This window comes from Pollicipes pollicipes, unplaced genomic scaffold, assembly GCF_011947565.3.
Source record: "Pollicipes pollicipes isolate AB1234 unplaced genomic scaffold, Ppol_2.1 Scaffold_6138;HRSCAF=7277_pilon_pilon_pilon, whole genome shotgun sequence".
Classification (NCBI taxonomy): Eukaryota; Metazoa; Arthropoda; class Thecostraca; order Pollicipedomorpha; family Pollicipedidae; genus Pollicipes; species Pollicipes pollicipes.
The window spans coordinates 28,197,207-28,213,223 of record NW_023596818.1 but is presented as its reverse complement, the minus strand read 5'-3'; the positions used below and the strand labels follow the sequence as shown (position 1 = coordinate 28,213,223).

Sequence of the window (16,017 nt, the reverse complement as noted above, 5' to 3'; positions counted from 1 at the left end):
AAAATAGGTCATTAACTTTGGATGACTTCATATGACCTTGCATGCCTTCACATGACCTGTTGTGACCTTATTATAGATTGGGACTACTTAAGACTGCCTACTTTGAGCTTACCATGTATTTTGCAGAAAGTACCCATAAAGATAAGCCATGACCTGGGCCAAGGCTATATACTCTGTGGTCATATGATGGTTGTGCATGTAGTACCCGTTCTCCACAATAAGCACCAAAAGTACACAAAAATGCGTACGCATTTGCATTATTTACGCAAATAGCAAAAATTGGCCCCTTCAGGTAATTGGCCTCGCACGTTCCAAAAAACCTGAAACATACAAATTGTAGGTACTATCGTGTTTTTTTTTACCATCGCAAGTTTTAAAAATGACAAATTACCGACCAAAAAGTTATGAGCAGTCAGCGTTTTTTGGAGGCTATGGCCTCTTTGTCCTGATCTGTGTCACTGATCTTGGTAGATCAAAACTTCACGTTTGCTCAAAAGATGCCAAATTGATAAATAGGCACGGGACATTTCGTGCTGCTGCAACCCATCGTTTTTGACCTGTGCTCAAAAAACGGTAGAGGGGGAAGTGAACTCCCCCTCCTCCCCCCCCCCCGGCCGGGCGCGGGATGAGACCGAGGCACCGTAGCGTAGAGCTCAGAGTTCAAACTATTTTGCAGACATCATGAACTGTGAATTATGAACTGGGCATTATGAACTGTGTTCATCGTGAACTACAGATATTGTGAACCGCGGACATCATGATTTGAAACGGACCCGCGGCCGTCGGTCGGCCGGCGCCCGGGCGAGCGATCACGTGACTTGGCGCCACGCCAGGACAGCACGCGTCCACCACGAGGCAGTGTCTACAGCCAGCGTGCTAGTCCGGCCGCAGCGCGGACTAGTGCTCCGTCGGCGCGCTGGGCGGCTTAGGCCGTGTCATTTGTCCCTCTCGTCCTCTATCTTGCTTCATTCTGCATCCTCGCGTCACCCTGCTTGTCATGAACAGGCTGCATGCGTCAGCCACGAGTGGGCCCAGAACCCCGTGGGAAGGGGAACCCCGACCGGGTACCTAGCGCACATGCGCGGGTTAAAGCTCGGCGGTTGGCCCACCCAGGCACATGCAAGTCTGCCCCAACGTCGACCATTTTCCTTCATCCCATAGCCCTGAAGTGATCATTTCTGGTCGAAAGGGCTCTAATCCAAAAAGCAAACCAAACCTAGACCACGCGGGGGCTCGCGCTCTGCGGTGAGCCAAACCCCGCCCCGCGGCGGCGGACTCGCCGCGGAGCGCCACACCGTTTGTACTGAAAGACTCCCTCGCGCGGCAGAATCATGGGGGCCTTCTGGCTGGCTGTCAATCACGGAGGCCTTCTGGCTGTGAAGCCGAATCATGGGGGCCATCTGGCTGGCTGTCAATCACGGAGGCCTTCTGGCTGTGAAGCTGAATCATGGGGACCTTCTGTAATCAGCTGCGGCTCATGCGGCATGCAGCTTAGCGCATCCTTGTCGCACGTGCCGGCCACAATCCTATCAAGATGCTGATTGTCTATGCGCGAGGCGCAACTGGTCATAATGCGCAGCAATCTCTTTTAACCTGCATACATTTTAAACGACTTGCCAGGGTCTTGAACCAGAGAGTAGTAGTCTTGGCGGATAATAATAAACGCTCACTGACCGTGAAGGCTCGACTTCATCGTGCCAAGCATCGTCTCAAGGTCAGCGTCGGTGAGGACCTGTAGGCTGCACCTCAATGTCGGTGGAGACCTGCAGGCTGTACCTCAGCGTCGGTGGAGATCTGCAGGCTGTACCTCAATGTCGGTGGAGACCTACAGTCTGTACCCAGCGTCGGTGGAGATCTGCAGGCTGTACCTCAATGTCGGTGGAGACCGTCGGCTGTACCTCAGCGTCGGTGGAGACCTGTCGGCTGTACCTCAGCGTCGGTGGAGACCTGTCGGCTGTACCTCAGCGTCGGTGGAGACCTGTGGGCTGCACCTCAGCGCCCGCGCCCGCTCGTCGTCCAGCTTTAACATCAGCGGTGCCGGTGTGGCACTGGACGGGATCAGATGCGGCGCCGGTGTGGCACTCGCAAACTGCTCGTTCCGCTCGTCGTCGCTCGCGGCTGTCTCGGTGTCGCTCTTAACCGCGGTCCTGCCGACCGCGCTACGTTGTTTCGCACCGTCCAGCCGCGGACAGTGCGAGCATACAGGCCGGAGTGGATCACTGAGCTGTTGTACACTGGCTGCGCGTCACGAGGAATGCGAGGGAGCCAGACTGTCGTGGCTGGGGTCACGCCATAGTCTGGGATTGCTGTTGCAATATGTGTTTAGACAGCTTTAGCGCGCTATTTCAGTCCTGCCTTTCATTGCATAATTTGTGGGCACTAGTATGTGCCTAGAGTACAGTTTGAGTGTACTTGTTCAGTTTTCGCTTTTCACTGCATGATAGATTGTTGAGCATGATGTGTTTGTAACAGCTTAAGTGCATGTTGTAAGTCAGTTCTCTTCACTGAGTAGTATTGCATTATCAATGCTATCACAAAATATGTTAAAACTCCGGTGGCCCCGTGTGACATCTGCGGGCCTTACGAGTTGCATGTGTGCGTTTGTGGGTGGCAGGTTAAGAAGATTGGCGAGAGTGGCGAGATAGTGTGAACATCGAAAACGATTCAGTTCAGGCTGCATGTGTGCGTGTTTGTGTGTTCGTGTGTGCATTGGTGTGTTGCATGTGATTTTCGTTCTTTCTTTTTAAACATATATTTTCCTTAGTTTGGTGCCTTGTGGTAAGCAGCCGCTGCTGTTTTTGTCGCAACCGGATGTGGTCTTTCAATATGACGCGGTTGTATTTCGGAAATGCATTGACTGGGTGCAAATGCATTGACTGATACAGCAATCTGACATCAAATTTGATTGTAGAGTCTGTTTCACAAGCTATTAAGAAGCGCTCGGGTGGAGGCCAAACCCCCTTGCACACCCCCCTCCACCACACCCCCGAAGGGTTTATCCCCAAATGGTTCTCCCAACACAGCCCCGCGGCGTGTCGCGCCACGTTTTCCAATGTTGTAGACAATTGAATAGCACCATCGTTTGGCATAAACATTTAGACATACCTTCTAGGTCGCTGAACATATGGCAGGTCAAAGTCAGGCTATGTCCCAACGAAAGTTCTATTCCAGGGAGTCGTTCCAACATCGAATGCAAACGAGGTGTAAGACGGAAGCCATACATCTCTGAGATGCTTTCCTTAGGCAATCAAAAATATTGAATGAGCAAATAACGTTGACCTGGAGGTACAGGTATCAAGAGTCGACCAAGGTCACAAACCAACCTGTTTTATTACTATGGGGCTTGTTTTATGGGATAGTTTCTGGTGCTCATTTCGAATTTATTGACTGCAGGAACCGCATTATGCATCTTTCATGGACTTCTTAGATGTCAGAACAGGTCATTGACCTGAAATGACCCAGGTCAACACTTTGTTCTTAGAAGCGTACTGCCTAGCGAAATCTTTGTCGCTTGTTCAAATGCAAAACTCAGAGCATTTTCTATGATTTTGGTCACCGCGACCTTCAAAAGGTCAAACAAGGTCACTGACCTTAGATGAGCATGTGACCTTTTGCTTAGAAACAGTTATCTATGTTCTGGTGGCACTTCAGAGACCAACCTGGTATTTGACCTTGTTTGACCTTATGTGTCCTGAAGGTCATGACCTAGGAACCTAAAACTTTTACCTCAGTGAGTTAACGTACAGGTCAACGCACCCTGCAAATTTGGTGGCTCTAGATTTCTTAGTTCCCGAGATCTCGGGGGAAGGTCAAATTGACCCCCTACCCGAGCGAAGGGTGGGAGCAAAGACGTCTAACCGGGCGCGTTAAATACTGCTTTAGCCTCGGGAAATCACAAATGCTAAACTACTTGTTTTCTTGCCCAACCGTTAGTCACCGCGTGTGAGCAGTTTGACTCAAGGAATGAGGCCATGTGTCATCCTATTCCCTAGACACCAAGCTATTGCATTTGCATTTGGTGCATTTGCATTCCCCCGTGCATTTGCTTCGTCATTATTTTGTAAACACTTCTCACACCCGCTACCAATGTTTGAGAGGTACACAATAACAGGCTGCTGCTCAACTGTTTGCTTCAAGTGGTATCAGACTATGGCGGACAGTGTGGACGCCCGGCCGTCGGTCGGATGCCGTTGCGGCCCTATCTACGGATCTGCAGCAGCAGCTGACCGGCTGGCCGTGCCGGCGGATATGCGGTGCAGCGTGACCCGCCGTACCGCCGCAGTGCGCGATACCGCCGCCACCCTAGCGGCCGCCTGCGGCGACAAGGGCCCGGTCTCCGGCCGCGGCCAGTCAGCGGTGCAGGAAGCAGCCATGGCGGGGGGACGCGAGAGGTCCGAGAAGCGGACACAGGTCATCGCGCGGCTCTGGGCAGTGGCCAGTCACGACGCCCCGGACAGAGTTCAGTCACGGTCCCGGACAGAGGCCAGCCACTCCTCCAGACAGTGGTCAAACCGCGGCCCTGGGCAGAGTTCAGTCACCGCCCCTCCCAACAGAGGTCAGTCACTGCTCCAGGGCAGAGATCAGTCGTGACCCCAGACAGAGGCCAGTCACTGCTTTCAGGCAGAGATCAGTCGTGACCCCAGACAGAGGCCAGTCACTGCTTCGGACAGAGACCAGTCACTGCTCCAGGCAGAGGTCAGTCACTGCTCCAGACAGGGGCCAGTTACTTCTCCAGACAGAGGCCAGTTACTGCTCCAGGCAGAGGTCAGTCACTGCTCCAGACAGAGGCCAGTCACTGCTCCAGACAGAGGTCAGTCGTGACCCCAGACAGAGGTCAGTCACTGCTCCAGACAGAGGCCAGTCACTGCTCCAGACAGAGGCCAGTCACTGCTCCAGACAGAGGCCAGTCGTGACCCCAGACAGAGGCCAGTCACTGCTCCAGACAGAGGCCAGTCACTGCTCCAGACAGAGGCCAGTCGTGACCCCCAGACAGAGGCCAGTCACTGCTCCAGACAGAGGCCAGTCACTGCTCCAGACGGAGGGCCAGTCGTGACCGCAGACAGAGGCCAGTCACTGCTCCAGACAGAGGCCAGTCACTGCTCCAGACAGAGGCCAGTCGTGACCCCAGACAGAGGCCAGTCACTGCTTCAGGCAGAAGTCAGTCGTGACCCCCAGACAGAGGCCAGTCACTGCTCCAGACAGAGGTCAGTCGTGACCCCAGACAGAGGCCAGTCACTGCTTCAGGCAGAAGTCAGTCGTGACCCCAGACAGAGGCCAGTCACTGCTCCAGACAGAGGTCAGTCGTGACCCCAGACAGAGGCCAGTCACTGCTTCAGACAGAGACCAGGTCACTGCTCCAGACAGAGGCCAGTCACTGCCCCAGGCAGAGGTCAGTCGTGACCCCAGACAGAGGTCAGTTACTGCTCCAGGCAGAGATCAGTCGTGACCCCCAGACAGAGGCCAGTCACTGCCCCAGGCAGAGATCAGTCGTGACCCCAGACAGAGGCCAGTCACTGCTTCAGGCAGAGGTCAGTCACTGCTCCAGACAGAAGTCAGTCGTGACCCAGACAGAGGCCAGTCACTGCTCCAGACAGAGGTCAGTCGTGACCCCAGACAGAGGTCAGTCACTGCTCCAGACTGAAGTCAGTCGTGACCCCGGATGGACTCCGCAGTCCATCGCGCTTTGCAATGCATTTTTTTTTTGCTTGCTGAGTTTTAGTCTGATAACAACTGACCTGCAGGTTTGATGGACACATCATATCAGGTCATAGTCCTTTGACCCAGTATCTGCGTAGTGGCCTTGTATCTGCAATACAAGCCGTCGAAAATTGGTGTTCCCAAAATAATTTTGTCTCTCTTTGCCAGATTTTTGTTCACTGGCTTTGAAAGTTTGAAGTGCATCATGAGCCCCGTAATGCTCGTGAGTGAAAAAGCCGGTGGTCCTTCAAAACCTAACTGGAAATGATTTTAAAACCAAAACCATTATCGTTAAAAACGGCAGTCTTTCAAAGCCCCTCAAAACCAAACCCATTCTGACCAAAACCCAAAGTCCTTCAAAACCACCTGAAGTAATAGTTGGTGAGCAGAGTCTCTGAAGTGTGCCAGCATCGTCGTCCCGTAGAGATCAAAGAGCATGCCCGTCCGAATTCAGAGTCAAAGATGTTGCGAAATTATCTCGGACGACCTTCACATTTATTATTGAGGTGGCAACGCAATTGCCTTCAGTTAAGTTTAATTCGCAGATAAGTGTGGATATTGCAAAAACGTGACTCGATCTCGTTCGACGCGAATTGGCACATTAGTGTTGGGTTGTAATGTGGAGTCATGTGGAAAAGTTCATGTCGAGTACGGCTGTTTTTTTTTGTTTTTTTTTTTTTTGCTTTTGGACATCGGTAGCGGCATTGGCACGGCTCGCACATCTGGCGAGTGTTTACTTGTTTGGTGATACTAGGAGGTCGCGATAATCGCCACGAATGGTCAGTGGTCAGGCTACGGGGTCAGGCTTGCTGAGATTAGCAGGATCAGATGGTAATGCCACGCTTTGTTTATTAATTCAAGTGTTCAATTTATGAACTGGCGCTTGGTTTAACGCCACTCCAGTAGAATGAAGTGGTTCCTCCGGGTGATGCTGTCGGAAAAACGAATATTTCACTAGCAGATACTGTTCAAACGTGCTAAAACGGTGAATGATAAGACTGTCTTATTATGTGACGTTTCTCAGCCGTAACACGTCGGGGGACACCGCGAAACACTGATTTACAAAAATACCACGATAAAAGCGGCGCTCATAATCAGAGACGTATCATGTTCGTAATCACGGAAACGTGACCACAATTTTCATCATTGTCTGCCAAGTGACTGCGTGAACTGTTCCCATCCTCAGCCGCCGGCCCCCCTTCTCATTCCAGCCGTTCTGCTGCCCATCTCTGACACGGCCCGCTGTTCTGCTGACCTCAGATGCGGGATGGCAGGGCTCAGTCCGCGCCGCCTGCCGCCGCCGCTCACGCTCTGGATGTGGGCCGTGCTGCTGGTCTCTCTGCTAACGCCCGGGGCGACTCTGACCGAGAAACGACTACTGCTGGACCAGCGGCCCAACTTCATCATCATGCTGATGGATGACGTGAGGCAGGGCAGGGTGTCAGGATGCGGTGGAAATTCTGACCTTGGTGTGGAAGTGTGTGTTGGTCACAGGAAACAGCTGAGCTTGAGGTTCGGAGCAGTTTCGCGACTACATGGTTTCTTTGGGTAGAGGCCATTGGAACTATGCAGGTGATGGGCTGCTATTCATATCAAGCGAGGGATGACATCCGCGTGGTCGGAGAAAATAAAGCAGGAAGCTTGCTTATTGCATGACAAGTATAAAAACCGGGAAGCATATTTGTAGTGAGCACCGTTGGCAGCGCTGATGGCTCACGGCAACGTTACACTTTTTGCATGTCTGTCTGGTGTATACTGCGTGGTGTGTTGCTCTCAGCGTCCGGCATATCAAGGAAACGGAGGCAAGCATGCCAGATCCACAGGTTTTTAGCACATTTTTTTCAACGTGCGAGAATGACACTTGACTTGCGTTTTATTGTCGTGCCCCAACACCTTCCTCGCCATTGGACTTGCTGTTGATCCGACTTTGCTGCTTGGCTCGGTGTGGACTTGACGGCGCTGTCCTCTCTACAGATGGGATATGGGGATATTGGACCTGCTTGGCCCGGTGTGGACTTGGTGGCGCTGTTCTCTCTACAAATGGGATATGGGGACCTTGCTGCTTGGCCCGGTGTGGAATTGACGGCGCTGCTCTCTCCACAGAAGGTCATGGTGACCTTGGATCTGCTTGGCCCGGTGTGGACTTGACGGCGCTGTTCTCTCCACAGATGGGATATGGGGACCTCGGATCGATGGGAGAGCCCAACAGGGAGACGCCCAACATCGACAGCATGGCCCAGGAGGGCATGCTCTTCCCGGAGTTCTACACGGGCGCCGCTATATGCTCTCCGTGTGAGGACCAGCGTCCGTCCACCACCGGGAGCACTCGTCTTTACGAGATGCGCCACACGGCCGGAATTGAGTCAGGAGACCCACGTTGGCTACACATTACGTTGTGTCCCCAGAGCTCACAAGTGCAAGCCCCGGTAGCGGTTATTGACTTCCACTTCCAACACAGTCAAGGATCCACTCAGTGTTGCCCCATTTGCCCAATCAAACGGAACGCCATCGGCGCCCAGAGCAAACATGGCTCAGAAATTATCTGGTGTTGCTGTGGTGTGTGCTGACGCTAGCGGCGCGTGTGCGCGCTACGTTCATGCTGGCAAGCGGCTGGTCAGATCGCCAAAGGCATCTAATGGAGAACACAATGGGCGCTCCCAGTTCTAACCGATACACGTGACGTAGTGCGGTGGGTCCCATCGTCTGTCTATTTCGATTCATGCTCACAACGTGTGAGTTACGTAATGTGTAAGCCAATCTGAGATAAAAGTGGTGGATCCAGGATTTGTCAGGAGAGGGGGACATGCAACACTGTGGACCCTCCTGAAGTTGTAGGTCAACTCCAAAAAAATCGTCGGATTTCTGCCATTCAATCTCAATGTTCTTATGCATGTTATTTTTATACATAAAGCTATTTCCTGTGCGCACCCCCACACAACTTGGCGTCGTGCGCCTATACATACGTGGAGGGCGTTCATCTTTTCAGATCATCGTGGATCTGGTCCTTTTTAGGACAAGTGTTACTGAGAATACATGGTAAAATGGGTTAAGGTTGGCTGCTAAATACCATTAACATCAAACGCGATATCTGATTCCGAGGTGGGTTGCGGGTGGCCTGTTTCCGGTGTCTAGCGAGATAGTCGATGTGATCAGCTGATGGCCAATGATTTGTAGCGAGTTTTGTTTGAGTGCAATGGAAAACAATACTAGATACTCTAGCATTCAAAATATGTTAATGACGTGATGCTACAGTATGCGAGCTAGGTGTTAAGAGGGCACACGCACGTGTTGACTGACGCGCGGCGGTGGCTGACCGATTTCGAGCTAGGTGTTAAGAGGGCGCACACACATGTTGACTGACGCGCCGCGGTGGCTGACCGACAGCGAGGGCGGCCATGCTGACTGGACGCCTTCCCATACGCAACGGCTTCTACTCGACGAACAACTTCGGCCACAATGGTAAGTGTATTTAGGGGAGGGGGATGGGAGGATCGTGCGTGCGTGCGTGTGTGCTGGACAGCGCGCGGGTCAGTTGCGATTTGCCGACGCGCTGCAGCCAGTGACGGAGCTCTTACCTCGCCGGGCAGCGTACACTCCGCAGGAGATCGTAGGCGGCATATCAGACTCGGAGGTTGCTGCTGCCAGAGCTGCTCAGCAAGGCCGGCTACACCAACGCTCTCATCGGCAAGTGGTGAGTGCTCCGGGACGGTTACGACGTGTTTTAAGATCTAACTATAGTAATTTCTCGCTTTCTTTTGCTCCTCAAACCTCAATCCTTCAAGGGTTTGCTTACTAGAATATTTATGAAACTGGAAGGTATAAAGCGTGCGGCTTTTCGTCACCCTTTGTCTGGATGACCATCACACTGGACGCTTGAACGAGGCTGAGCTTTGTCGCACCTTGTGAAGGGCCAGCCAGCGTCTCGTGACGCTCGGCGCCCCCGGCAGCGAAAGGGGCTCTCACCATCCAAGACGCCGATGAGTTGCTCTGGGCGATGTTGGGCCGCGACACGTGCCGTCAGCTGCGGCTTTGTCGCGCGGTGCGTGTGCCTCGCGTACACCGGCGGCCGGCACAGAGCCGGACCCGTGTGGCGGCTCGATTGACAGCTGTGTGCCGGCCGCCCGTCCGGCCGTAGCGCTCGCGTTCCCAGCGCTACCGACTCGGTTTTCGTCGTCGCTCCTATGCGGGGCTGGACGTCCGCCGCGCTCGCTCGGCCGCGCAGTTCGCGGACCGGCCGCAGGTGATCGCCCGGCAGCGCGGGCGGGAGGGACCGTGCCGCGGTGTTGTTTGGGGTCGCCTGAGATTGCGCCGTCCGCGCCGGGAAGGATGACGCAACGACTAGAGCACGGCAGGGGTGCCACCTGCCAGGGTCCATGTCAGGCGTTTTGGGGCTGCGCTTGTTTTCGGGCTGTTGCCAGGCGGCAGATCGAGCGTGTCGCAGACGGTTCAGTGCACCGGACGAGCGCCGGGCTGGAGAGGTCGTCTGATAGCAGGCCTCTTACCGTGCCTGTGTGCTCAAGTGCAGCGTTGGTTGACCGCGGCCTTTCACCAGAGAGTGCAGGCACTTGCTGTAATGCATCCTCCATTGTCCGAAACGTAGTGTATCTAGGGCTATACAAAGGGAGATGTAGTACCACAGAGCGCGCACGTCTGTGAGACTTGACGAGTCGACTCATGCGCGTGGGCACGCCCCTGTTGTCGCCGGTAGGCATCTGGGTCATCGTCCGCAGTACCAGCCGTTGGACCACGGCTTTTCACAGCTGGTTCGGCTCACCGAACTGTCACTTCGGCCCTTACGACGACAAGAGCACGCCCAACATCCCCGTGTACCGAGACCGCAACATGATGGGCCGGTGAGGACTCGTCCCGACGCTAGCTTCGGTCCACAGGGGATGCCGGCTTCGGGCTGCAGGATACAGACTGCTGGTGGACGTCAACCTGGTAGCATTCCGCTGTAGGGATCAGCGCAGACGCTTTAGATATCAGACGTGCGTAGATTTGGATCTGCAGTGTCAGCTTGTCTGTGCGATTTCAAGACTGATATACATTGTGTGTGCGCCGTGAGGACAATGAGAACACGGCGGGATTTCTTCCGCGGCGGCGACGGCGCTTTATTCACCTTCTCGTCGTGACGCGCTGGACTAGAGGCCATTCAGACAAATCTGTACCTTATAATGAGGATTGTTATTGTACATGTATAAACAAGAATCATCATAACCACATTCAAGCAATTTTTTGTATGTGGAAGTACGCCATCAGTTGAGAACCCAATCTCGCGCACCGCGCCCGAACACGTGTGCTCCATTCCACCTCCTCCCAGGCTGTCTCCACGCCCCACTAACGGACCTACGATCGGACGTCCCGGCAGCTACTACGAGGACTTCCACATCAACATCACCAGCGGCGAGTCCCAACTACACCCGGCTTCTGGCGGACGAAGCCGTCGCCTTCCTGGAGGCGCAGGTCGACAGCATAAGGCCGTTCTTCTTGCTGTGGACGCCGGACGCCTCGCACGCGCCCCACTACGCCTCCAGACCGTTCTTGGGGAGGAGCAGACGCGGTCAGTGCAGTGTCAGGGTCACACGTCAGGGTCCGCTGCGTCGTAGTTTGGAGGGGAATGTGGCCAGACACGGAGCCCAGGGACTAATTGGCTGAGAGGGCTAGTCCAATTTCTACCGACCCGACAGCCAGGCAGATATTCTTGGCAAGCATGAATTGAGACATCCCGATAGTCCTGCATGCTGTGCAGTTCTTCTTTGAGACAGTTTAAAGGACACAGAATAATCTCTTTAAAACCAACTTGTATCAGTCAAGAATCAGATCGAGAGTCACCTTAGAACATAACTTAAAAAGGTGATTTGTTATTAATAAGGCTGCCTGGGCCTTGTCCAGGCAGATACCGATGGACGATAAGGAAGGCCTGGATTTGACAAGCAGTTGCTTATGTGTACACCATCACTTACTTTATCGCGACGACAATATCCCTGGAGAGAAAGTCAAGGAAGAATTGTGGCCCCCGTATCACTAGTTCTGTCTATCACATTTTAGCCGGTAATCACTTGGCCAATGATGCGTTCTGTGCTGCATTGTCATGAGTGTCAGCGGTACTTAAGGGGGATCACCAGCGTGCCCCGAGACCCCAACCCTGACGCCCGACTGTGTGCTGCCAGGACTGTACGGAGACGCCGTGTGATGGAGCTGGATCACAGCGTGGGTCGCATCCTCGACACGCTGAAGCGCACCAACCTCACCAACACACTGGTCTTCTTCTCCTCTGACAACGGCGCCGCCCTGGTGGACGCCGGCTATGGCAAGTGGTCCGGCTGCGCCCCCCTGCCGAGCGGAGCTCTCAGCAGAAGTCACGTCCGCGTTGCACGGCTCCTCCGCATGGTGGTACCACGACGCTAGGTGTGGTCGGGCTGTGTTCGCTGACCTCTCGTATGGTGGATGTGCGGGCGTGTGAGCCTCGGGGCAACATGAAGCGGGTGATGACGGTGCGCCCCAACCGTTGCTCGGCAAGCGGCGACAACGGGCGGCTCCTGTGTGGCAAACAGACCACGTTCGAGGGAGGGTTCCGCGTCCCCACCATAGCCTGGTGGCCTGGTGTGGTGCCACCAGGTCAGGTCAGCCAACAGGTCAGTAATACCGTGATTGTGTCACAGACCAGAGGTGGGTGACGTCCCAAAAAGCTGAGACCAAAACCGTGCTATGGAATTGATCCCTTCCATAATGGTCATGTAATCAATGTTAAGCCTCCACAAAGGGTGGTAGATTCGTATTCGTAACCTCTTGCAAAAAACCTTCTCCGCACTCTCCGCTCCTACACTCCCTGATCAGACCAGTGTAGTGCAAGGGCGGTAGCATGCATCAGACAGCGGGCCTGCGAACGGCGGCTGGTTGCCTCCAGTGCGTCTACCCCTCGGCCGGACAGTGTCTCCACCCGAGGGTCCGACCGAGTGGACTAGTTCGGTGCCTCGGTCTCCGACTTATGGTGGATTTAAGGACGACAGGAGACCTGCCGCTTAACCGTGGAACGCACTTGAGAGCAAACCAAAACGAAATTATTGCGCTTTTTGCGAACAATAGCAATTAACAAACGAGCAGGAAGCAAACAAGTCGATGACGCCGATCAGTGCACCCGCTCCCATGCACCACGCCGCCTCGTAATTTTTATGGGCGTAGCAGTACGGTGCCGATCTAAGTTCAATAATGTCTCCTGGTGACAACCGGTGGCTTGAGCTGCTGCTCCTCTCAGGTGGGGACCCAGATGGACTTGTTCACCACGTTCGCCGAGCTCGCCGGCCAAGCGATTCCCGGAGACAGGATTGTGGACGGCATCAACCTGGTCTCCGCGTTAACCAATGAGAATACTACCGAGAGGTATGGCATCCACATCACCGACCACACCATTGGTCGATATTCATCCTGCCGCATGCATGCGATTTCATATGGAGGCATGCAGCCGGGCTGTTTTCATACGGAAGCATGCAGACGGGCTGCTTTTCATATGGAAGCATGCAGACGGGCTGCTTTCGGGATGTGATCGCACTAGAAAACGGTATCCACTTAACTTTGGCGAAAGTAATTACAGTAAAACATGAAGCCACTGTTAGAGAATTGCTTCGGATAAGTGGTAGGGTAACACACAGATCTGTGGTGAGACATCGAATTAATGGGCTGGCAAGGAAGGTGATTAAGCATGTGATTCTTTAGACAGTTGGCCTATACAACTCTGGTGTGGCCCATGAGTTCCGTATGGCCCACAAACACGAAGAAAGGTAATGGTTGAGCGGAGTGTCGCTGTTCCGAGCTTTCATTGAGCTCGGCTTTGGTGCCGGCTGTAACCTGCGCGCGTATTCGTGCACCAGCAGCCGGGACCACGTGAGTTACCCTCGGCGGCGTCCCTTCAGCGGTGCACCCCTGTTCGCAGATCGGTGTTCTTTTACCGGGGTGATCTCCTCATGGCCACCAGGTTGGGCGCTACAAAGCGCACACCTGGACCTTCACCACGCCTGTCGAGGAGCTGAAAAAGGTACGAGTGTTGCCTTCTGGCCATTTAGCCTCGGCTCGTAATCACGTTTTATTAGTTTAACCTATTTTGCAAATCAAGGCACTTATAGTCTTTTATTGGTTCGAACGTGTCATGCTCACTGCAGCTTTCATTTGCAGTTTGTTTTTAGTCCTGCAGCTCACGGTACTGCCGTGAAGCCCCCTATGATGTATCATTTACATCAATACCTCCACCTTCTTCCGCCAGGGCATCGACCACTGCCCGGGCGCCTGCGTTGCGAACCTGACGACCTCGGTGCAGATCAACCGCACGCTGACCCCAGTGGTGATTGACCTGGCCCGTGACCCGGGCGAGACGTACCCGCTGAAGATGGGCACGGCCGAGTACACGCGGGTCGTGTCCGAGGTGTGGAAGGTGATGGACGAGCACCTGCACGACATGGTGGAGGGGCCGGCCGGCGCTGGACTGGTGCGACGACGCCGTGATGGTGAGTCCGGTCAGCGGGAGGAGGCTTACACTGTCGCTGACGGCCTCGGACCAACTGGCCGGCCCCTGTGCAGTCTGTCGTCTGATAATATGATCATCTTGTGTTGAGTCAGAGCATACGAAAGGCCTGCCATGCAATGCCCATCATCGTAGGTCGTGGCGCGAGATGATCGCATGGCGTCACATCAGGCAGCTGCCATCAGGTGTCTTGATTCAACGCACATAAGGTGTCTAAATTCGTAGCACAGAGCATGTCACCATTGTGTTTGACGTCAAGTGCAGGTACAGAGGCACTTTCATAAGATGTCTAAGATCATCATGCATAAGATGTTGTTCTTCGTCGCACATAAGGTGTCTAAATTCACAGCACATAACATGTCACCATGGTATTTGACATCAAGTGCAGGTACAGAGACGCTTTCATAAGATGTCTAAGATCATCATGCATAAGATGTTGTTCTTCGTCGTGCATCGTGGTGTGAGTCGATCGCGTGATACATCATATGAGACAGCTGCCATGGGATGTCGTATTATTCCCCCCGTGAACCGCTGCCCGCAGAACTGGTCTCCACCCGGGTGCGAGGCGCTGCACGAATGCCTGCGGGCGCCGGCGTCCGACCCGTACAAGTGTGACTGGCCACACTAGCCGGCGCCGCGCCGCCACAGCGCCCCGCGCCGCCACAGCGCCCCGCGCCGCACAGCGCGCCGCGCCGCTACAGCGCCAGGCCGACGGCACCGCCCTCACCCAGGGCGAGGGCGCAGCTTGACTGGCGGGCAGACGCTGGCCGTGTAGGTTTGACTGAGCTCTGAACCCAGAAATCCATCCATTCAAACGGTTCGGATCAAATCTTTAAAAAAAGGTCGAGCGGAAATCGTGCTATTGGTGACCTACGGAGAGGCTTCACGACATGTAGGATTTCAGGACATGTAGGACTTCACGACATGTAGGACTTGCTGCGACATGCTGACGTAATTCTTTTAATGGCCCCGAGAAAGTTAGGACTATGAAAATGGGACAAAATTTGGAATGCGTGCATGATTTCCAGACTTTTGGATGAAGTAGACCATGGAAGGTTTCCGAGGCGCGTGTTTACGTGTAAGGCTGGGTTTTGAAGACATGAGACACGACGGGGCTAACGGCACCGAAGCATAAGCTGAGAACCCGAACGCGAATGCCGTCGAAACAACAGGCTTCCGCATCTGTTCATACCAGGAAGGAGCGGACACAAGTCAACTGGGTGGCAAGTGCTGAGGCGCAAGCAGCCACTCCGGATAACCTAAAAGGCATTCACGGAACTCATCCGAACAGAACAGATTCAGAACAGAAGCAGACTGGAGAGGTGTGATGAGGGCGAAGGGCGTGTGTGCGAATTCATTTCTGATGTATAGCGATGTATTTTGTCAACAGATGGCACAATGAACCTAGCATGCCACTGATGATCACGTGATGCGTACAGTCAAGCATGGTTACTATGAATTACCTGGACGCCTGGTGGCCGTGTCCGGGCTGGGTGCGGCCGCGCCCCGGGGCTTACCGGCGGACTAGGCATAGATGCGCCGGGCGGCGGCGCGGCCGGACACACGGCGGGCGGCGCGGACTTGGCAGGGGCCGCTGCGCCAGCGGGGTAAGCAGGCTCTCCCGCCCCGCCGCTGCTGCCTGGGCCTCAAATGTCAGGGTACACTTGGCTGCTCAGGGGCCCTTCATATTGTTATCGGGTTTTTTCTACTTGCTCGGAGGACCCCGTGCTGTTGCTGGGCCCCATATAAGGTAACGCTCCGAGCACTCGATGCTCAGTGCTCAGTGCCCCTTCATTGACCTATGG

General features: G+C 54.3%; 1 protein-coding gene and 1 pseudogene across 1 annotated transcript in view; one reads left to right on the top strand and one right to left on the bottom strand.

The window, feature by feature from the left end:
* Nucleotides 1-1,333, bottom strand: part of LOC119105533 (ion transport peptide-like) — a 22,659-nt gene extending 21,326 nt beyond the window's left edge. The window contains exon 1 of the mRNA XM_037228995.1: nt 1,296-1,333. Coding sequence (XP_037084890.1) covers nt 1,296-1,333 — 38 coding nt within the window. The remainder of the gene's footprint in view (nt 1-1,295) is intronic.
* A 478-nt stretch (nt 1,334-1,811) lies between these two features.
* LOC119105531 (N-acetylgalactosamine-6-sulfatase-like) lies at nt 1,812-14,840 on the top strand (annotated as a pseudogene).
* Nucleotides 14,841-16,017: the final 1,177 nt, after the last annotated feature.